Source organism: Mustela erminea, chromosome 3 (assembly GCF_009829155.1).
Source record: "Mustela erminea isolate mMusErm1 chromosome 3, mMusErm1.Pri, whole genome shotgun sequence".
NCBI lineage: Eukaryota > Metazoa > Chordata > Mammalia > Carnivora > Mustelidae > Mustela > Mustela erminea.
In genome coordinates this window covers 97,521,624-97,545,706 of record NC_045616.1, presented here as the reverse complement: position 1 = coordinate 97,545,706, position 24,083 = coordinate 97,521,624, and the positions used below count along the sequence as shown (strand labels likewise).

At 35.0% G+C, this 24,083-nt stretch overlaps 1 protein-coding gene across 1 annotated transcript in view; it reads right to left on the bottom strand.

Moving 5' to 3' along the window:
- Positions 1-24,083, bottom strand: part of FBN2 (fibrillin 2) — a 252,722-nt gene that overhangs the window by 154,727 nt on the left and 73,912 nt on the right. Inside the window, exon 7 of the mRNA XM_032336836.1 lies at positions 10,622-10,747. Within this exon, the coding sequence (XP_032192727.1) occupies positions 10,622-10,747 (126 nt within the window). The remainder of the gene's footprint in view (positions 1-10,621; positions 10,748-24,083) is intronic.

The window sequence follows — 24,083 nt, the reverse complement described above, 5'->3', positions numbered from 1 at the left end:
CCCTCTTCATGACGATGGATTTGGGTCCATTTAATTGTCTGCTAATACTTTCATCAGACTAGGAAACTACATGCTCTAGTGGGTCACTTTTTTTTTTTTAAGAATTAAAAGAGCTTATTTAGATGAAACTAATAAAAAGTTGTAACTGAAATGTTATTGTTCTACCATTATTTTTTAAATATCTCAAATCACATGATTTACTGAATCTTTTACAACTCATTTGTGTTACCATCGCCTTCTTTAGAAAAGACTGAAAGTGCCAAATGCTTCATCTTATATAATGTCGGTAAAAAGCTTTCCCACAAAAGACCATTATTATCTCTATTGTAGAGACCAAGGCACTAATTTGCTCGAGATTACAGAGAGAGTTTGCTCCTGGTGTAACTGGAGCACAGACCCTAACATTTGTGTGTTAAATCCTGGGCTATTTGGCCACTGAGTCTTTCTCTCCCTCTCTTTCCCTATTTATTTCCTGAATTGTACTTAAAACATATATTGCCATTTCTTTCCACAATGTCTTCTTGCTATTGGAAGAAAAACTTTAAAGCTTCAATCTGTTAAAAAAACAAAATGTGATCTGAATATTCCTAATTTTGACTCACTACCTCAAGTTACATGCTAAAGAGTATCTTTTTGTTGAATGGATTTCTTTGGGAATATGGATTTTTCACAGACTCCATGTTCCTAACAACAATGTTACCCATTGTGTCTCAAAGAAAGAACTCTTCTTCTTGCAGGCTTTCACAGAAAACGCCGTGTGCCACTTTCCATGTAAATCATTGTGTTCAGGTTAAAATTCAGGGAGTGATGTCACTTCAAGAACTCCCTAGGAAACACTGCTGTTAGCTGAGTAAGGCTGTCAAGGTAGTGTCCAAGTTATTTAATGTAAGTGTTTTAATAGTGGAAATCATTTGTGGGAAGAAACTAAAAGGGTTTAGGCTGGCAATTCCTGATAAATATACTAGGAAGTGATATGTACTAATTTTGCCTCAAATGTCAGCTCTGGGCTGCTGCTTGGCTGCCTCTCTGGACACCTATCACTCTTCCCTACTGGTCAAACTTTTTTAGACGTTCTATTTTCCATATCTGAAACACACAGGGGCTTTCTAACAGTCAAGCCTGGAAACTTCACTGCTAAACCTGGCACCTGGTCAGTATGTCTTTCCCAAATGGTTTATAAAAGCACAAATGCTGCAGATTTCCATGTTAGATTTTAACTCTTCATATATATGCTCCAAATTTCTAAGCTACTCAGTGTTCCACCTCCAAAGGTAGAAGCATCTTGGAAAGTAGATACCTTAGTGCAAAGAACTTTTACTATCCATTCATCTGACTACAAGTAATTGTCTATTTTAAGGGGAAAAAGAGAAACACCAACCTCGCTAGATGTCACTTGCTTAGCATACACAGAAAAGCATAACAAGTTGAGAGAAGCTTTGATTCTCAAAAAAATATATATATGGGTGTGTGTGTGTGTGTGTGTGTGTGTATGGCATTGTGCAAAGTATCTGGAAATCAGATTATGAGAACCTGGTTGAGCAGTAGGATTTACAAAGAAGAGTTGAAGACAATTTAGTTTTAGGCACCAAGATACCACAAGGAGATAATCAAGAAGAAGTTTCGGTTATTGTCCCTGTGTTAAAAAAAAAAAAAATCCTTAATTTTGTTCCTAGGGATGAAAGCATACAGAGCTGAAAAGAGGAAGGCTGGGGACTAGGATCAGGTTAGCTGAGGAAGATGGGTTTGTTAGCACTCCTCAGAATTAATCTTGTTCTCAAGGAAGTATTTAGTTATTATAGGCTCCCTTCCTTTCATTGATAATGCCTTAAAGATAAGATTGAATACAGAAAACTGCAGCCAAGTTAATACTGTGCTCATGAGTTGGTAATGTTCAGCACATGCTTTGGGGGGGAGATATAAATAAATTATAATATTTGCAAAACAAAATCAAACAAAAAAAGATGTAGAAAATATTTGCAGTGTCTACTTCTCCTATATGATTGCTTTATCTGTATAATGAGCCCAAGATCACAAGCAAGAGGGCTCAGGAATAATTGAGAGGATTGAGCTGGCCCTGTGGGCCAGGATAAGACCACTGATCACTCAACAGATGCTACTCAACCAATCTGGGAGGGTGGGCTGGCTAACACACAGGCCTGGGAAGAGGTGGAGGTCACTCTGATTGCAGTCTATTAGGTTCTTTGTTTCCTCATTTGTCACCAAGCAACAGCAAGTGAGGACAAGGCTCCAGGATGCTACCACTGCTGTGATCCAAGCTACCTACCTACACACACATCAGTCATAAGAGAAATGTAAATAAGTCACCTTTTGGAAATAAGTGGATCAAAAAAGAGGATAAATATCTCTCTGAAAAATCAAAATGACCCTGACTCCATGGTGCAGCTCCGTCCATGCTGAGCAAAGGAGGGGAAACACTGGGCTCTACCTGACGGCCAATAGTCACAATAGGAAGAACCAGAGAATACCACCCACCCGTGGGAAAGGGGATGAACACACTAAGGTATATCCACATCATGGGTTAGAATGGGTTATTCACCTCAAAAATGAATTAGAACAACGTACAACACTACAGATGAATTGTAGCATCATATTAAGAGAATAAGTTCCATAAAGTATTAAGCCTTTTATTGTAGCACTCGAAAAACTGAAATAATGGTAATAATAATAAACGGAATATCTACAGGTGTAATAAAAGACTTTAAAAAGAAAAGAAAATGGGAATGCTGGCTTCAAAGTGATGGTTATATTGTGGGAGTAGGAGCAGGTGGAACAGCACCATGGGTATATGTGGTTAATTGTCTTGGTCCCACCTTTTCTTTTTGGTGGTTTTATGACTGTATATTATTGAAGATATCTCACTACATGAAAGCAGGCTTTGAATAAAATAATAGTGAAAATATGTCATGAAACAAATACTGTGATTAATGTAATTTTGTGTACCTAAGAAAGGGACAATACACACACACAGAAATCTGTGTGTCTGTGTGACCATGTGTGTTTTTGAGAGACAAAGAGAAGAATCTCCAAACTATACAAATGCAAACACCACAGAGTAGAGACAAATGGGTCCATTTTCTATTTTGAAAGTCCTAACCCATCCAAATGCAATGGAGAAGACCGTGTTTTGATACCTAATTATCACTGGGCCATGCAGCTCATTTGCATTTGATGACCAGAACTCTACCAGATTTTTATTTAAGATGATTTAAGGACAACATCTCCCTTCTTCACAATATGACTACCACATACATCCTTCTAAATAATACTTGTATTTTAGCCAAAAGCAAATTATAATCAACTTCACTGTAATATCATCTCTAACCTACCTCTCCCATACTACTTTACCTGTATTTCTAGTTATCAATCATATCTCAATGGGACTATTTTCCTAAAAAGCAAAGTCAAATATATTTCATTCAATGTTGCTAAATATTTACTGATTTACTAAAGTAATAGTTGTGGGGTTTTTTAGATTTTATTTATTTATTTGGCAGGGGGAGACTACGCACAAGCAGAGGGAGCGGCAGGCAGACAGAGATGCAGGACTTGATCCCAGGACCCCAGGATCATGACCTGAGCAAAAGGCAGATGCGTAATTGACTGAGCCACCCAGGCGCCCTAAAGTAACAGTGTAAGATTAAGTGTAATTCTGCTCAAATCCCATATTTTTATTTCACACTGGATAAGCATTAGATATGCATATGTTGTCTGCATGGCAGCATGGAACATGGACATGCTGAGTGTTCCAGGTACAGAGGTTGCAATGCCCCAGGACTCAGGTCTAACAGGTTGTATGCACTGTTTCCAGGGTCTGCTGTAGGGATTCATTGAGAGCTTACAAAGAAAGATAACAAATAAATGCGCCTGTTTTTCACATTCCTCCGTTTTTAACTTTTTGAACAAATAATACATTTATATGGTTAAAAGTCAAAAACTTATGCTAGAGCACTCAATGAGAAGTCTCTTTTCCTTTTCTCCCCCAGAAGATTTTCACTCTCAAAATACGAATGGTGCAAACTTTCTGATATCCTTCCATGGACATTCTATGCATACATACGCATACACAAACACATGTACACACAAATACACTCTTTGTAAATGAAAATGTTTTACAACTTGCTTTTGCCATGTAACAGTATGTCTTAATCATATTTTATATCAATATATAAAATATATTCGCAATATCTTTTTAAGGATGAATAGTTTCCAACTCTTAATATAACAGGTTTTGTATCATGTGTATTTTACTGTATTTTCCTATTACAAAAAGACAGGAGGGATAATCTTAGATCATCATTTCTTGATTGAGTACAGATAGGAAAAATATTTCAAATTAAAATTTATGGGTTAAATATTACATATATTTGTAATTTTTGACAGATAATTTTAAATTGCTCTCTATAGAGGTTGTACCAATTTTATACTTTTATCAGGAATTTATTAAAGTATCTCTTTCCCAAAACCTTCATTAATACAGTTTTACATTACAACTTTGATCGTCTCAAAGTTTAAAGATAGAAATGCTATCATCTCTAGTGTTATTGTGTACTTTCTTCTCAGAAAGCATAAACATGCTTTAGTGTGTTTAACAGTCACTGGTATTTCCCTTGTCAATGGTCACGTCATATCCTTGAACATTTTTATTGGGTATTTTCTTACTCATCTGTAGAACTTAAGTATTAGAGAAATTGGTCTTTGTCTAAAAAGTTGCAATTTTTTTTCAGTTTATTGTTTTTTATTCTTGCTTATAGCAGGATTTTTATTTTTGTTTTTGTTTGTTTGTTTTTTTTAACTGCCATGGAATTTATATTTTATGTAGCTGAAATTACTGATCTATATATACCTCCATAGCTTTAGGTAGGGTAACATACAAAATAATTCTTTTTCAGATCAAAGACAATATAAAAATTCTCATGATTTTTTTTAACCCCACTGTTTCTTTTGTTCATACTTATATTTTGGTTCATTTGAGACGAATCTTCAGATCTGAAGTCATGGTGAATAGGTTATTTTAGCATAGTGATACAGAGCCAATTTTCATTTTAATGAACAGAAAATATAGCAAAAATCCATTAACTAAATATCTAATATATCACTCATGAAACGTAGTAAAGCATATGTTACAGAGAAAAGTTAAGTTTTTCAAGAATTAGTGCCTGTAGGCTAGCTAATCTTCCCAAGGCTCCATGGAAACCAGTGATAACTGAGTGCTTAAACTGGTCAATCCTGGTAGAGGGCTGACATATGGTGGAGCTGGGCTGGAGCCAGTGAACAGTAGGTCATGCATCTGCAATCTCAAGGCTCAGACCCTTGAACCCTGATGACACAAAGGGAAGAATTCATGAAGAATGAAGTGAAGACACAGGCCTGCAGTTCACGGTTCCTTTTTTTTTTAGCCTTGATCATACCGGAGGAGAGAGACGATGCTATTTCCGACCACCCAAACTCGAAAGCCAGTGCCAAGATCAACTCAACTGAGTCTAATTTTGCCCTTGCTGGATTGCAGGGCACTGGCACATAATGTAACAATCAAAGAGAGAGCCACAACTCTGCTGCTGCTGCTGACTCCATGAGCTTCCCCCCGGAGATGCAATCTGTGGGCTGGGGTATGTGCTGTCAGGTCACCCTCCTGTGTTCACTCAGAGGCTCTGGCTGAGTGAGAGCTCAAGAAAACCTAGCAGGGTAGAATCCTGGTTCTGCAGTTTCTAACCCACCTAACTTTGACAAAGTTATTTAGCTTATCTGTCTCAGTTTCCTCATCTGCACAGTGAGTTAATGATACCAATCAATCTCACACCACTGTGTGATGATTTAATAAGAATCACCATTCATGGTGGTTTAAGTGTTGTCTATAACATATTAAGTGCTCCATACATATTAGTTTTTATTAACATACTTTGGTGTGATCTATACTCTGTCAGCAGTCAGACAGGAAAAATAAGTAAAATACAATGTAAAAAGTGCTGTGATAGAGGAATAACTTATTTGTTATGGGGCAGAAAGTAGGTTTGAGGTTAGCAGACTGGGATTTCTTATTTAAGGGAGAAAGAATCTATTTTTTAATTACAATGTTGTAAATTTCTTTTTAAAAGGATTTAAAAAATGATACTTCCGTGGTTTCTAAATCGATGACCAAAAAAGTTTTATGTGTTTCCAATATTTACAGTCTCCCTACTTAAGTATCAATTTTAATATGTAGTTTTTCCTTTTGGACAATAGTCAATGAGTTTATTTATTATTTATTTTAAAGTTAATACTTTTGGTAATATGAGTAAAAGAAAGCATTTTTTCAGTTTGGGACAGAAGTTTATTTTCCATGGTTTATCAAAGCAGAGCTGGAACAGCAACCAAAGATACTGTGCCAGCAAGTTTCATGAGTTTCATGAGCATAAATAAATATATTTGTTGTCACAAATCTGAAACAACTAAATGCTGTGGTAATGGAACAAAGCTAAAGACTCTTCAGAATAAATTGCAAATAACTATTTGACTTATAAAGAACCATTGAAGGGAAACTTTCCAATATAATGATGCTATCTTCCTGCCTTCCATTTAAGCCAGGAAAGAAAAACTACCTCAAAGAATGTTAAAGAAGGTATAGTCTGAAAGAAGGAGATCATGCAAGGACATCTGGCACCTACTTGTGCTTTCTCCAAGTGGACTGAAATTCAAAATAGTATTTTGTCATAAAAATAAAAAATGCTAGACAGCCATCTAATATACAATTTTAGATTATATTGATGTGTGCTACTTTCTTTCCTCATTTACATTAAATGGATATTTGGATGAATAAATCTTTGAATATAGTAACTGAAGAAAACTTCTCTTTAGATGTGAAGAAAGAGTTTACTCCCTCAAAGAACCATTTTTCCTACTGTACAACAGAATGAGGAAAAGATTTTGGAGCCAGACTGGCCCAGTAGAAATAAGACTTGACTTCAGTAGGCCTGAGAGGCTTAAATGAATCTGAGACCGTAAATGAGTGAAGAGGGAAAATAATTGATTCTCCTTTAGATAGACACACACACACACACACACACACACACACACGTATTCCTTTATGGTCTGGGCTCAGATTCTTACCTAGGAAAATCCACCCAACCAATGATATAAAACAAAAGAAGTCTCAATATAGACACTTCGTAATGTGTTTCAGACATTAACTTAAGAGATGAGTGCGACCCCACCATTTTTTCTCATTTTATTATAAACTATTTATATCCAAACTTAAATTTTCAGCAGAACAAGCCTGTCAGGATAAGATTTTAGCTACGAAGATATCGCAATGAACAAGTGAAAGACAGTTCTTCCTTTTTAATAGAGAGGGAAGGTCCCTGACCTCAAAAGTATTACTTGCAGATGAACAAAGAGGGGTAATGACACAAAGATCTAAAAATGCCGAACTGCACTTACTATTTATATTCTTTGTCTCTTAATGGTAACCAGAGCAAAATAAGATTATTAAGAAAAGAAAAAAAATCAGATAAAGGAAAAATTCCCATAATATGGGACAATGACCTCTTTCCAAATAACAATTTAACTTATGGCCCCACATTTTAGCTTCTTTTTGGATGTTCAACCCAAGTCAAGGAAATTAAATTATTATCCACCATACTCCTAATTACTCAACATACATTTTTAGGAGCTTGCAACAGATATAGCAGGAACAGTTCCAGGCTTGGGGATATGGCAATAAACACGACAGAGTTTTTGCCCTCAAGATCTTACCCAAGTGTTGGGAATGAGACAGTCAACCAATAGATAGCCAAAAAAAGAGTAATGCAATTTTTTAAAGTGAGACAAATAACCTCACTTTGCCACTAATGCTGCCACCATTTCCCCAAATGACTCAGATTCAAAATACTGGTTAGCTTTCTTATTTCTGAACAGACCCAGAAACCTGGTGATTCACAGACCTGTACCCCTGGGGATAAAAACATATGTTTATAAAAAATAAAAAATTAATTAAAAAAATAAATAAATAAAATAAATGAACAGACCCAGAAACTTAGACTGAAAAATATTTTAGAAAATTTCATTGCTATATGAACAGAAATCCAATATGTGTCATAAAAGGAACAGAAAGGACATCATTCTCATGTAAATCTTCCAGTACTACTATATTTTATGTTCACATTGTAAACTACAAAGAAAACTAAAATATCTTACCTTTGACAATTGATCAAAAGTAATTGCTATGGTTACATTTTTATTTAGGGCAAATACTAACTTTAAATTTATGTCAACATTTTTACACTGACACGTATAAACCATACATAAAATGACTATAATTCAAAGCTGTCACTGAGTGTAGCAATAGTCTTTCCACACACATTGTGCAACCAATTACATTAAATAGTTTTATGTAAGGAAATACCACTTGATCTTTTATATAAAAGAACACTATTACTTAAGGAAAATTGATAATAGTTACTTTAAAGACATATCCAAATAAATACGACTGACACAAAGTAAAGGCTTCATAAAACCTTTAGCTTTCACATTCTAATCACCACTTCATCCAATTCTGCTATTCTCCACCAATCCCAAATATTAAATCACATAATTCTTTCTGGGAAATGGCTAAGTGGATTTGGCGGCTTGGACAGGAAGTAAGGAAGGAGAGGACTGGATTCAGGCTCTGGGTGGTGCCTACATTACATCAACAGCCCCCTTTCCTCAAGAACACAGACAAGCGTGAAGAAAGAGTTGCACTGTCTCTCTCCAAACTCTGCCTTGGCTCTATATGTTGTTTTGATGAAATGTGATGTGGAAAAGGCTCATTCTATTTTCAACTAAGAAGAAATACATTGTTTGATGATTAATGGAAATGTCACAACCACTTTCATCAGTCAGTGGCTCTGCCTTCTCACCTACAATCAAACACTGTCTTTGTTCCTAAGTCTACCAACCTTGGATCTAGTCTGGATAGTATTTCAGAAGTAAAAAGTGAAGCATAATGACAAAAGGTTGAGCCATATACAATCAACCCCCAAACAAACCAGGGGGGAAAATATAAGTAGCAGAGATACAGCAGCATAGCCCAGACATTTCCACATCGAAAAACATGAATTGCATATAATTACAGAGATTACTTTAGAGTAGATTAGAAAGGCAGTAAGCCAAATAGAAAATATAAAATGATACATGTTCCCTAGGTTCATGGAATTATAATTTCTGGTGTGGGAGCCATACCATGTACATGTCTCTACCTCCTGTCCAATAAAATAGTTCATATTCCTGTTTGTTTCCTATAATTTAAACTTTAGATTTTTACCTTTTCACACTGTTTTTTTTTCTACAGAGAGGGATAAAACTTTTTATAACCAAGCAACAAAAAATAACCCCTAAGTACTGGCTTTTGGAAAGGAAAGAAGGGAAGACTTAATTATGTACACTAAAAGACAATTTTAGTTACTGAAGGTAAATGGGTCTAAATAAACTTGTGATGATTTCTCCACAGGAAGCAATTATAAAATATATCTGCTACTTTTAGTTTACTTAACTCAGAAAATGTTCCCAGATAAAATCATAACAGGCATATGAAATGAAGTTCAGATTTACTGAATTTCCCATGTAAGTTCAGATTCATATTTTTCCACCTCAGGTAAGCCAGAGTGCCAAAAACAAACTTCTGAAATAATTTTTTTCTAAACTTTGAGTAGATATGAATGCTTGCATCACAAAATAATGAAAACAGGTATAGTATTTGTCTTAAGAAAATTATCTTAATTGGAATAAACTGATTTAAGTAATCATTCTAAAGATAATCATATTTAGATATTTCAATACTGTTAATAGTATCAACATTACTCTAAGTATCCATGTCAGGAAAGCCAGACACCTTTAGTAGCTTCTTGAACTTTGTGACAATGATAAAGCTTTGGGTCACACATAATTATAACAAGTGATTTTATTCTGTATGAAGAATGTTTATGGAGTGCACACTTCAAAATTATATTTAATTCACATTCAGTATCATAATCACATTCCAGAAAATTATTAAGTTTTTCATATTTTTTTTTGAGTAAGCTATTCTTTTGCAGAATATCTGCTGTGGTAATTTCCCAATTCTCCCTGAGTCAGTTATACTGTTTTTTTAATTTGGCAGGCAGCCAAGAAACAATATTCAATACAAAATCAAAACACTTATTTAATAATATACAACAGAGTGCCAACTTCCAGTGCATCATTTTACACTGGACACTGTACTTCACTCAGAATTTTAATCTTTGGTATAACTTTGTAAGTGAACTAGAGAATCGCATTATTAAGGAAAAATATAAAGGGCTGGATTACTTCCATTCCCACTACAACAGAGAAAGTGAGATAACAAACCCTTTGTAAAATGTTCATTGTCTCTTTCCAGCTCAAACCCATTAAACTGATATAACCCATATATAACCCATAAACTGATATAATTTATAACTCATAAACTGATATAACCCCAAAACCCAAAAAACCCACAAACTGATATAAAACCACTCTAACATATATCTCTTCATTCTCACATTAAATTATGATTAAATTCTTCAAATTCTAAATGAAGTTATGACTTTCTAGGATTCAGAGTCATGACCCTCCAAGTATAGACACTCACCTTCACACTTCTGAGTGGTTTCACTCTGCTTGTGACCTGCAGGGCATTTGCATTCAAAAGAGCCCACCGTATTGATACAGTTTCCTCCCTGGCATATCCCAGGAATCGCCTGGCATTCATCAACGTCTGCAAGAAGAAAGCACTGTCAACAAAGATATCACTAACTTCCAGAATAGCTACACCGATTTCTTTAACATAATATATAGAAAAAGATCAGTTGTTCTAAAGAGCACGGTGTAAGGGGAATTGGGGACCACTTTGTATACATATATTTTAATTCATATAAATCATGTATTACAGATCTCATTTCATTTTTGTTATTTTCTCTTGGAACTTTATTTTTTATTAAAAAAAATCCATCCCTATTGTTATGTGAACAACCAATCTCTTGCTTTGATTTGTTACAGAACACTTCTGGATGTGTTCACTCTCCTGGTAATGGGTACTCAGTCTACCTCCATCTTCTCCCCACCAACTTCTCCACACCACAGGGCATGATACAGTAGAAGTCTCTACCATGTCTCTCTCTCTCTCTTTTTTTTAAAGATTTTATTCATTTATTTGACAAAAAGAGATCACAAGTAGGCAGAGAGGCAGGCAGAGAGAGAGGGGGAAACAGGCTTCCTGCTAAGCAGAAGGCCCGATGTGGGGCTCAATCCAAGGACCCTGAGATCATGACCTGAACCAAGGGCAAAGGCTTAACCCGCTGAGCCACCCAGGAGCCCCTCTACTATGTCTCTTTATGTAGTTGAGTAACTATGGACTATGAAAACTCAGACTTTGCACCCCTTTGCTCTAGACCCAGAACAGAATTACTAAATCACAGAATATGTATATGAATGTGTGTGTGTGTGTGTGTGTGTGTGTGTGTGTATATATATATAATATATATAATATATAATTGTATATATATATATACATATATATGTATATATATCATTCAATAGGAATAAACAATGCCCAAGAGTCAAAATGCCTTCATCCCACTAGCAATCCATATACCTACAAGTAGTTCACAAACCTGTATTATCCATGAGGATTCTTGTGGCTTTTTTTCCACTGCTAACACATGACATAAATATGCAAGATCCTAATTTCCTTTGGTCTAATAATTGTAAAGGGATATTAATTCTAGTTTTCACTTCTTTAATTACTAACCACCACGTGTGTTAGCTTTTAAATTTCTCCATCTGAAAGTTGTCTGTATCCCTTAAGCAGTATTATCTTGAATTTGTTGTATTTTTTTTCTTCCAAGTTTTTATTTAAATTCCATTTAGTTCAGACAGTTCAGTTTAAGATATAGAATTCAGTAATTGAACACTTATGTACATCACCTGGTGCTCATCACAAGTAGACTCCTTAATTCCCCTCTCCCATTTCACCCATCTCCCCACCCAACTCCCCCCTCCAGTAACCATCAATTTGTTCTCTAGAGGTAAGAGTCTGTTTCTTCATCTGTTTTTTCTTTTCCTTTATTCATTTGTTTTAGTTCTTAAGTTCCACATATGAGTGATATAGAATTCAACTTGCTTAGCATAATATTCTCTAGCTCCATCTACATCATTGCAAATGGCAATATTTTATTCTTTTTAATGGCTGAGTAATATTCCATCATACACACACACACACACACACACCCCACTTCTTCTTTATCCATTCATCAATCAGTGGACATCTAGGTTCTTTCCACAATTTAGCTATTGTTGATAATGCTGCTATAAACACTGGGGTACATGTATGCTTTGAATTAGTAGTGTCATACCCTTTTTCTAAATTAAAAACCTTAAACATGGCAATTATCTTCCATATCCTTTAAACTATTAGTTTTATCCATTTAGGAACCAAAAATCTTAATATTGACAAATGAAATCCAAGCAACAGTAATGAAGATTTTCAGACAAATAAAAATTAAGGGTCTACAAGAAATGTTAAAAGAAGTTCATTAGCAGGAGGGGCACTTGGGTGGCATAATGGGATAAGCGTCCAACTAGTGATCTCAGCTCAGGTGTTGATCTCAGGTTCGTGACTTCAAGCCCTATGCTGGGCTCCAGCCTACTTAAAAAAAAAAAAAAAAAAAAGTTGTTCTTCTTTTAGTAAGATGAAATTATGAGATGCAAATTATGGTCTATACAAAAACCAAAAAGCACTGAAAACAGTAAACATGCTGATAAACTTAAAAGACCTATTTTCAAATAAACTTGAAGATAACTGGCTGTTGAAAAGAGCAACAGCAAAATAATAGTAATATATTTTGAAGATTATAAAATGCAAAGAAGTAAATAGGATAACCACAATAGCTAAAGGATTAAAGGGGGACAGAAGAATACTGTTGTAAAATTATTACATTATAACATTGTAAGTGAAGTGGCATAATATTATTTGAATACAGACTATATTAAGTTATATATGTAAATATGATCACTAAATTTTGTCATTTAACATAACGCTAAGATTTTATAATGTTAAAGAGGTGGAGCTAGTGATCCAATTATGGGAGATAAAATGAAATACTAAAATATACTCCCTCTAATAGAGGGAGGCAAAGAGGAATAAAGAATAGATGGGACAAAAAGACAAAAAATGCTAAGATACAGATTTAAAAATCAATAATACTGATAATCATAAGAACTATAAACAGTATTAATAATTCCATTAAAAAGCCTGAGATTGCCATGATTTCTTATTTATTTATTTTTAAAGATTTTGTTTTTTGTTCGATAGAGAGAGAGCAGGAAAGCACAGGCAGGGGAAGCAGCAGCAGGAGAGGAAGAAGCAGGACCCCTGCTGAGCAGGGAGCTTGATGTGGGGCTTGATCCCAGGACCCTGGAATCATGACTGGAGCCGAAGGCAGTCGTTTAACCAACTGAGCCAACCAGGTGCCCCCACAACTGATTTTTTTTAAAAGATGTAATTGTATATTGCTTAAAAGATACTCACTTTGACAGAGATAGCTCAAAAAGAAAAAGATGAAAAGATGTATCATGTACTTAAGATGGGATTGGGAGGGAGATAAACCATAAGAGACTCTTAATCTTACAAAATAAACTGAGGGTTGCTGGGGAAGGGGGTGTGTGGAGAGGGTGGTTGGGTTATGGACATTGGGGAGCGTATGTGATATGGTGAGTGCTCTGAAGTGTGTAAGCCTGACGATTCATTCACAAACCTGTACCCCTGGGGCAAATAGTATATTTTAATAAAAATAATTAATAATAAAAAAAGATGTATCATGTACTTAAATCAACAGAAAGCTGAAGTGGCTAAGTTAATATTATACAAAGTAGTCATCAGAACAAGAACCATTACCAGGGATATAGATGGATATTTCATAATGACAAAGGGGTTGATTCATTAAGAGGACACAATAATGTACAATGTGTATATGCTGATTTTTAAAATATTAAGCACCCAGAACAAAAAGTGACAGAACTGAGAAAAGAAAGAGACAAATCTACAATTATAGTTGGACATTTCCATATTCCTTAGTAACTGACAGATCAATTAGACTGAAAATCAGCAAGGATACATAAGACTTAAATTATACTTTCAACCATCTTATCCTAGTTGACATGTATAGACCACCCCATGCAACTTTAGCAGGATACACGCCATTTTCAAGAGCAAATGGGATATTTTACCATGACAGACTATATTCTGAGGCCATAAAAAAGGCCCATTAAACATAAAAAAATTACAAATCATACATAGTGTGTTCTCTAAACACAACAGAGCTAAACTAGAAGTGAATAATGAACACCTGGAATATCCTCCAATATTTGGAATTTAAATAATATACTCTGAAATAATCCATGGTTCAAAGAAAAAATCACATGAAAAATGAGAACAGAACATATCAAGATTGGTAGGACCCAGCTAGAGTGGTGCTTAGAGATAAATATGTAACATTAAAATGCTTATTTTACAAAAAGAACGTCTAAAATTGGTTACCTAAGTTGTTAAATAAAGAAATTTTAAGAAGAGCATATTAAACCTAAAGTAGACAGAAACAAGAAAATAATAACAATAATAATAATAAAATAGAACAACTGTCAAACAGAGATCATCAATCACTACAAAACCTGGCTCTTTGGAAATACAAGTAAAACTAGATCTGTTAAGACTGATAAAGAAAAAGGAGAGAAGAAATGAATGATGAATAGTAAGGAATAAAAGTGGACACAGCAATACAAATTCCACAGAGATTAGAAGGATCAAAGGAAATAATATGAACAACTTTATGGCACTAAATTCAATGATTTAGATAACTCAAGAACAGATCATCTGAACAGACCTACATCTGTTAAAGTTAATTTAATTCATACTTGAATATCTTTGCACGAAGAAAACTTTAGGTCTAGGTGGCTTTACTGCTAAATCCTTTGAAATACTTAAAAGAAGTAAGTAGTAAGATACATAAAATTATTTAAAAAAAAAAAGATTTCATTTATTTACTTGACACAGAGAGAGAGTGCCCAAGTAGGAGGAGTGGCAGGCACGGGGAGACTGAGAGGGAGAAGCCAGTACCCCACTGAGCAGAAAGCCTGACATGGGGCTTGATCCCACTAGGCTGAGATCATGACCTGAACCTAAGGCAGAAACTTAACTGCCTCAGCCACCCAGGCATCCATGAACAAAAATTCTTGTGGAAAAAGACAACAGGGGACACTAGTCTACCAATTTTATTTGGTTAGCATTATCCTGACCCTAAAGCTAGACAAATATATTTCAAGAAAAAACACAAAAACCAAAAAACACAATAATATATTTTTGGAATAGACACACAAAAATTTTTTGCAAGGAAATTTCAGCAATACATAAAAAAATTAATACATCATGACCAAGTGAAGTTAATCCCAGGAATTAAAGGTTGCTTCAACATTCAATCAGTATAATGCATTATATTAACATGTTGACCAAGAAAGAGAGAGCACATGACCATATTATAACGTGAAAAAGGGAAGTGACAAAATTCAACACTCGGTCATGATTTTAAAAATCTCAATAAACCAGGAATATAAGGAACTTCCCCAACTTGACAAAAAGCCTGTACAAAAAAAAACATATATTGGGACACTTGGGTGGCTCAGTCGGTTAAGCGTGTGCCTTTGCCTCAGATGGTGATCCCAAGGTCCTGGGATCAAGCCCCACAATGTGTTGCTGTTCAGTGGGAAGTCTGCTTCTTCCTCTTCCTCTGGTCCTTCCCCTGCTTGTGCGCTCTCTGTCTCACTCTCTCTCTCTCTCTCTCACACATAAATAAGTAAAATCTTTAAAAACAAAATATAGCTAACCAACTAGAATACTTTCGATTTAGAGTTTTTGAACCCATCATTTTATACCCATTTATATTCTCCTTAATTCCCCTCTGTAAAAGGTAATACTCTGTAATTCAGTATAGTGGTATGAGAAACATGGTACATGAAAACATAATCTTATGTAAATTTGTTATCTATTAAAATTGACAGGATAACATACTTACTATCTTTAATTACAAAATACTATAAGCTCATTGTAATAACCTTCAAGATACAGAAAAAGAGAAAGTTAAAGTTACCACTGATATAACTTAGCAGTCTGTTCTTTGCCACTTATACTCACAAACACATTCAGAATATCAGCCTGTTTATGTAACAAGAATAAGATCACAGTCCGTGCTGTTCTGCATCTTGCTTTTTTTTCATTAAAATTATTTTGTGGATATATCTCTAAGTCAGTATATATTGATTTACCCCATTATTTTTTGATAAGTCCACAAGTTTGTTGCATCTTAGAGTACGTAAATTAGAGAATTTAAACCTACAAAAAAGCTTGGCATCTTCAGTATTTCTGCCTCACGTTACCTATCTATAAGAAATTGCAATAGCCCAAAATATTTTATACAGAAATTAAAGTAGATTTCATTGTCTTATTAAAGGGTATCTGATCTAAACAAGAACCAGCTAGAATGAAATATGTTACAAGAAATTTATATACTGAACTGTTTAATTCAGAACATTTCAAACTGCATTATATTTTAAAATGTACTACATTTCCACCCTCATTACAGTGTGGTATAAAACATCCCTAGAAACCTCTTTTCCTGGCAGATAAATCAGAGAAAGAATATCATGATATAAGCTGAAAAATGAGGCCAATCTTATAAATCCCTTAATACTATTCATAAAATCTTTGACTACATAGTTAGTAGATTCAGTAATTTTTCAAAGGAAAAAGCAAACCGACTTTATGGGGCTTATTTTGTAATTGCCTAAAAAGTATTTTCCTAGAAGGAAAAATAAAACCTTTATTTTTGAAGTATCCTAGACTACACAGCCATACAGAATTAATTTCTTTTAGGTAGATCGAGTTAATTATTTAAAGAAAAAAGAAAAATTTTATAGAAATCTTGTAGAAATAATCAACTTGAACCTAAAAACATACACAAGTGCTCTCTATACAAACAAAAAAAGCAAGCCTCAGACCTTCAAACTATGCAAGATTTTCTTCATTTTCAAAGTGCTAGCATAAGCAATTACTACTGTCTGAAGAGTTTTTTCCACTGTCCTGGTCTTAAGGATGTGTTTCTGTTCATTCCTTCATTTCAAGCACAAACTATTTCTCTAAATGCTGAAAAACTTCAAATCACATATAAGGATTTTAAGAATAAGGCTAAATCTTTCTTTTTTCCCTCAAATATTTGTTTAAATTCCAATTAGTTAACAAACAGTGTAATTAGCTTCAGGTTTAGAATTCAGATAAATTGTTTGAAACTTAAACATTACACAATCCCTTCAGTTTGTGTCTATTAAGGTTATAAGTAATGTAACAAGGTAATGGTACTTGTAGTTTATGTAGTTCACTATTCTCCAACTTCTTTAAATAAACTTGCCCTAAAAGATTAAGCTGATTATGTAAGTTAGCATATTATTTTTCGTTCACATTAAAATTTGGAAAAATACATGCAGTGCTATAGGCATACAAAGACAGTTCATTTAATTTATATCTAAGGGGACTAAGGACTGATTCCTATTACTATACATCTAATAGCACATTTTTTTAAACTTTGCTGAACAAAATTTGATCCATTTTTAATATGTAAGTTCTCATTCCTATACACCACAGATATTCACAAATTATTTGCATTTCTATGAAAACTAATGTCAGCCATTACGAATAGCAACTGAAGAACTGGTCTGTCTCCACCTGTAATCTGAGAAGTATGGGGTATTTTGGCAACTATTCAACATGGTTTCATTCAGCCAGAATACCTATTCATGCATTCACAAAATTCAAATGCTAAGTGCTCAATTCAACAAGCAAGTATTAGTAAGTTACTACCTGTAGAACTCTGTGCTTGGAATAAAAAGAACAGAGCATGCTTCTCTGTCTCAGTTCTCCTCACCTCACAGGAGATAAATTCACCATCTCCCTTTTACTTGTCTGACTTCGTTCAATCAGTAACAAGCGCTCCTTCCCTGAATATGCCTCATATCTTCCCTCTGCCCTTATTCTGGTCTCCCCCTCCATCATATGTCACCTTACTACTAAAGAAACCTTCTAAGTGGAGTCCTTGCTTCTACTCTGGATCCCCCTATAACTGACATTCTCCAGAGCAACCAAAATAATTTCATTTAAAAATATGTCAAATCAAGCAGAGGTCATGACCTCCAGAGTCTGCAAACACTGCCACACTCTTTTCCAGTCTATATGAGTTGTTCTAGAGAAGTCTCAGACTCAGTGGCACTTCCTTTAAAAAAAGAAAAGTCCTTGTATATTCTGTTTTATTTTGCCCATGGGATTCCATTTATCCCCTATTCTTATTGAAGTCTTGTGCTTCTCAATCTGCAGGCTGATGCTTTTATCCATTTTAGAAAATCCTTCTATTTTTTTCCTCTAAGACTCTTCTTCAGTTCCTTTCCTTTGTTTAGTCTGATTTCACTGTGTATCAGATTTTTTTTATAATCATTGCCTAATTACTGTTCTCTTACATTATGATTTGTGATCTTTTGTCATTGATATTTTTTCAGTTTTATGTATGTATGTATATGTATATGTATCATTTGCTTTAGGTAACGTCTCAAATCCTTCTGCAGTTTCTGAGTACTGCCAACCCACTTTTTATCTCTGATTGTTTTTACTAAATTCTTTTAACTCTACATTGAGAACATTTTTTAAAGATTTTATTTATTTATTCAACAGACACTGATCACAAGTAGGCAGAGAGACAGGCAGAGAGAGAGGAGGAAGCAGGCTCCCTGCTAAGCAGAGAGCCCAATGTGGGGCTCGATCCTAGGACTCTGGGATCATGACCTGAGCCGAAGGCAGAGGCTTTAACCCACTGAGCCACCCAGGCGCCCCATACATTGAGCACATTTTTTTTTTTTAAAGATTTTATTATTGGGTGCCTGGGTGGCTCAGTGGGTTAAGCCGCTGCCTTTGGCTCAGGTCATGATCTCAGGGTCCTGGGATCGAGTCCCGCATCGGGCTCTCTGCTCAGCAGTGAGCCTGCTTCCCTCTCTCTCTCTCTCTGCCTGCCTCTCCATCTACTTGTGATCTCTCTCTGTCAAATAAATAAAAAATCTTTAAAAAAAAATAATAAAAAAAAAGATTTTATTATTTATTTGACAGAGAGAGATCACAAGTAGGCAGAGAGAGAGAGAGAGAGAGAGAGAGAGGAGGAAGCAGGCTCCCCACTGAGCAGAGAGCTGGATGCGGGACTTGATCCCAGGACCCTGAGATCATGACCTGAGCCGAAGGCAGCGGCCTAACCCACTGAGCCACCCAGGCGCCCCACATTGAGCACATTTTTAAAGCAAGACCATACTGCTTTTCTTTTCCTGAAGCTAAGGAAGAAGTGTATAAATCTTGTGTTCTTTGGGTAATTCTTCCTTGAAGCATGTTCACTTGCCTCTTCCAAATAATTTTCTCTTTGTTCCAGTTGTGACATGTAGACCTTTTTCCTTTATTACTCATCTTTAAATGGGGCCATCTCCTGCTGAAGCAAAAGTGGGGAGAGTCCAGGAAGAAACAAGTTGGTTTGAAAGAAATTTCTATCCCAAGTATTTGCTGGTACCTGCTCACCAAACTCTCTACCACTTTTTCAGGTAGGGGTGGGTCCCTCTACTCTGCTCTTTCAGATACACACTCTCGAAGATGCTCGCCCGTGGTTTCAACTTCCGCTGAGGATCTGCAGTAGACCTCTCTCAGGGCCATTCTCTGCCTTTCCAAAAGGACATCCACAGCCTCGGAGGAGCCTTTCAGAATGCTGATACTTGGAGTGAATACTCAGAAGACTCTCCCTGTCCCAACGACTTCCCAACAGTTCCAAGTGTTCATCACTGCTTTCAACTGGGGGGAGCAGAATTTTATTTTAGAAGATCTTGTTTTCTATTCTTTATTGTTGTTTTCTTTAGTTAGAAGAATATTCTATCTTTATATAAGAGTTGTGTTAAAAAAAAAGAGTTATGATGAGTACTAGGTACCATGTGGAAGTATTGAATCATACTTTAAACTAATATTACACTGGCTGATAATGTGAATTCAAATAAAAACTTAAAAAAAAAAAAGAAATGTATGGGAAAGGGCTTGTTCTTAACTAAATGAAACTACACTATGAATAATTTCTTTTTCTATTTTTAAAGATTTTATTTGTCAGAGAAAGAGAGAGAGAGAGTATGTGAGTGCACAAGCAGGGGGAGCAGCAGAGGGAGAAGCAGACTCCCCACTGAGCAGAGAGCCTGAAATGGGGCTTGATCCCAGCACCCTGGGATCATGACCTAAGCTGAAGGCAGCTGCTTAACCGACTGAGCCCCTCAGGCACGCCTATATTTTGTCTTTCAAATAACATCATCTGTCATTAAGATATAATAAGTATTTGTAAACATGTGCAGAAGCATATGGGAAGAGCTATACTACTTATCTCACCGAAACTACATTGTGTATGAACTATTGCTCAAATCACATCTTCTTTTATTAAGATGTCTGTTTGTAAAGTTAAGTGCAGCAGTATATAGGAATAGCCCTGTGCTTACCTCATTGAAGTTTCACTGTGTATAATGTGTCTTTCAAGTAATATCATCTTCATTAAGATATAATACACAATATACACATATACCACCCAAACATTATTAAAAAAAAGAGAGAGTTTCTATAATTAATTAAGTTTTAAGTAAATTTTCTGGATTGTATAGGAATGGCTTGTTTTCACACAGTATGAATGGAATTTAAACTTTATAATGATCCGGTTAACTAGATCAATGTAGACAGTGCAGATAAATGTGTCTTTAATAATTTACACTAATCAAATGAACCAAATCTCCTTTCCATTTTGGGCTATACAGAAGGTCTAGGAATAACTTTCTACTGAGGGCATCTTCCTTCTAACCTACGATTGAGGAACAACCCATGCCTGCGTGGGTTCAGGGAAGGTTCAAATTTCTCTACATTATTCATGCACAACCCGAGTAAATGAATTAGATATTGCTGAATACTGTAATCATTTGAAAAGAACACACAGCAGCATTGGTTTGGCAGGGACTGATTTAGGGTCTGCACTTCCTGTTTCTTTACATCTTTACTTTCTTTATTTCTGTCCTGGTCCTGTGTCCTAGCTAGGTTCTGACTCTGCCGTGTAGGTCTGATTTTTGTGCTTTTCAAGTTGCATGAACTAGAACAGAGGCTCAGCATCAGTCCACTACTATTGTCTAAGATAAAGAGAAAGATGCAATGTAATGAGCAAATTTCATCTGCCATCTTTTCAGTTTGAGAAATGGTTGGGATAGTTTAAAAGACTAATTCCTAAAACTCAAATAACAAATTAGTAACTGCAAATTTTAATATATTTTTAAAAATTTTAGATGACCCTATGTGTTTGAAAAATCTGAAAGACTCAAAGTCAAGACTTAATATTAAATAAAATATCCTTTCAATTAGAGGAGATTCATGAAGATTATACAGATTAAAAGAGGATAAGAAACTACAAGAAAATAATACAAGAAATGCATATGGCAGTCTGTGACATAAAGTTTGTATATATTATTCACAAAGGAGTTAACACTGCTTTTTAAACCTTAAATTCACTTGTGTTATGACAGATTAAATTTTATGGCCTGTATTAGTGAACTTCGGATATTAATAAAACGAAGAGGACAGAACTAAATGTGAGTTAGTCTTGGGCAAAAGAGGTAGAACAGAAATGGCTTGCAGCACCCAAGGAGCCATGAATCGTTAAGACCAAGCAGCCAAGCACCACAGGAATGTGCACTTCTCTGACAATGTTCACTTCGGTCCAGAAAGACATCATGGCAACAGTTACATACAGAATATGTACTGGTCTCTTTTCACAGCTTAATTTGTTTTAAGTATTATCTTAAATTTCATTTAAGTATCAACTTAAGTATCATCATAAAAATAGATTTATGATCTAATGGATCCCACAGTCTAGCTGGAGTTAAGTAAAAGCAATAAAGACAATACAGAATCAAGTGTATCAGAAAGTGATACGTGCTATCAAATAACCAAGAAGTATTACCCTAGTAAATCTACTTAGTAATAATCTAGTGGCTCTATATAGTATTTTCTCTTTAATAGGAGTCTATATAAACTTTCTGAAAATCTATATATGAACAGTTATTCTGTTTATTACAAGATCATATTTCATGTCCTCTGAAGCCAGAAATAAGGTAATTCACTAACTGCAGCAACTACAGAATAACATTATGTTTAGAACTTCAGAAATGTCCTCTCTTGGCTAATAGGAACCACATTTTAGAACCAATATTAAGCTATTTGCTGTCATCTTCTATGTATCTGAAATTTATTTTTAACTCAACAAAATTTTCAATTATATGACAAAAAAGATCACTATATTTTATAAAGTATGACACATATGTATCATGGTTTATGTTATTTTTTTCATGCCATGTATCTTCCAAATCAACTTGGCAGAGCATTTGGGCAACAGTCTACAAATTTAAAAGGAAAATGAAATCACATTAAGATGCAGTCTTAAAATAGCTGAACTGAGGATTAGTATTTAATTGAGAGGCTTCTGACTTTGCCATGATTTTGAAATAAAGCAGAACTTTTTAAACTTGCTTTTCCAGATATTTTAACCATGTGGCAAGTTTCATTTTGCTCCTGTTGCTGTATTTATCCATTATATTTTTAGGCTAATAGAACTGAAAACTTATCTTCACTGCATAAACACAATCAAATAAATAAGCCTTTAGACATTACTAAATCCTGAAGGGTATTTGAGAAATTTGAGATCAGATTCTACGTTTAATAAGTGTGTCCAGAAAAACTAGGCCTCTCTGACAAAATATAGAGGTAAAGAATAAAAAGCCTAAGTGCAGATGTAGAAGATGAGGAGAGTCAGTAATCTGGAATGTTCTGGCTGAAGGTAATAGCTTTTCTCAACTGCACTATTTTTACAAAATGGTGGTTTTGGGAAGTATATTAATCTTAATCCCATTTATTAATTCAAAAGATAGTTACTGAGTATCTACCATATGTTATGCACTCTTCCAGATGCCTCAGAGACATTAATGAATAAAAGAGATTTATGACCTAATGAATCTTACACTTTTGCTGGAGGGAAAATAAAAGCAATAAAGACAACAAATGAGCAAGTATATTGGGAAGGGATACATGCTGTACAATACACAGGAAGTACTACCTTAGTAAATCCAGTCAGCATTCCTCTAGATCTATACAGTATTTTCTCTTTAATAGGAATCTATAGAATTTTATAAATTTCACTATTTATTTATTCTATATCTAATCTAGGAAATATATAAAGTATGGTGAACACTACATAGTGTATGGTATATCTTCTTTTAAAAATTAATTTATCAGAAATTTGATAAAATCAGACTGGTAGTTCTATCAAAGATAGAGAATTTTATTACCCATAGAAAACAACATATTATTATTATTATTTTAAAGATTTTCCTTATTTACTTGAGAGAGACAGCACAAGAATTTACCCAGTGAGGGGAAAGGGAGAAGCAGAGGCCCCACAGAGCAAGGAGCCCAATGTGGGGCTTAATCCCAGACACCCAGAGCATGACCTGAGTGGAAGGCAGATGCTTAACCAACTGAGCCACCCAGGCACTCCAAAAACAGCAGACTAAAAATGACATTTACATGGTCTCCATATTAGGTTTGACCAGAGATAGATAATAAACTAAGAGAGAAGACACAAAACCATTCTAAATCCACAGCTAACATGTAGGTTCATCCCTGGGTATCCCTATAGTTCTTATTGGAAGAGAAAGACCAGTTTTTAACTTTAACCTTTACAAAATTACAAAACTAACCAAAATCTGTAGAGGCCACTTGTCAGAGAAATGTTTACCAAATTATGCAGAGCGCCTAAATGATCATTGTTCATTGAACTGAAGCTACATACAGGCTTCCCAAACTCGAACTTTCATTTGGATTTTAGGATGATGGACTGGCTTTCTGCAATACGCCATTTATAGGG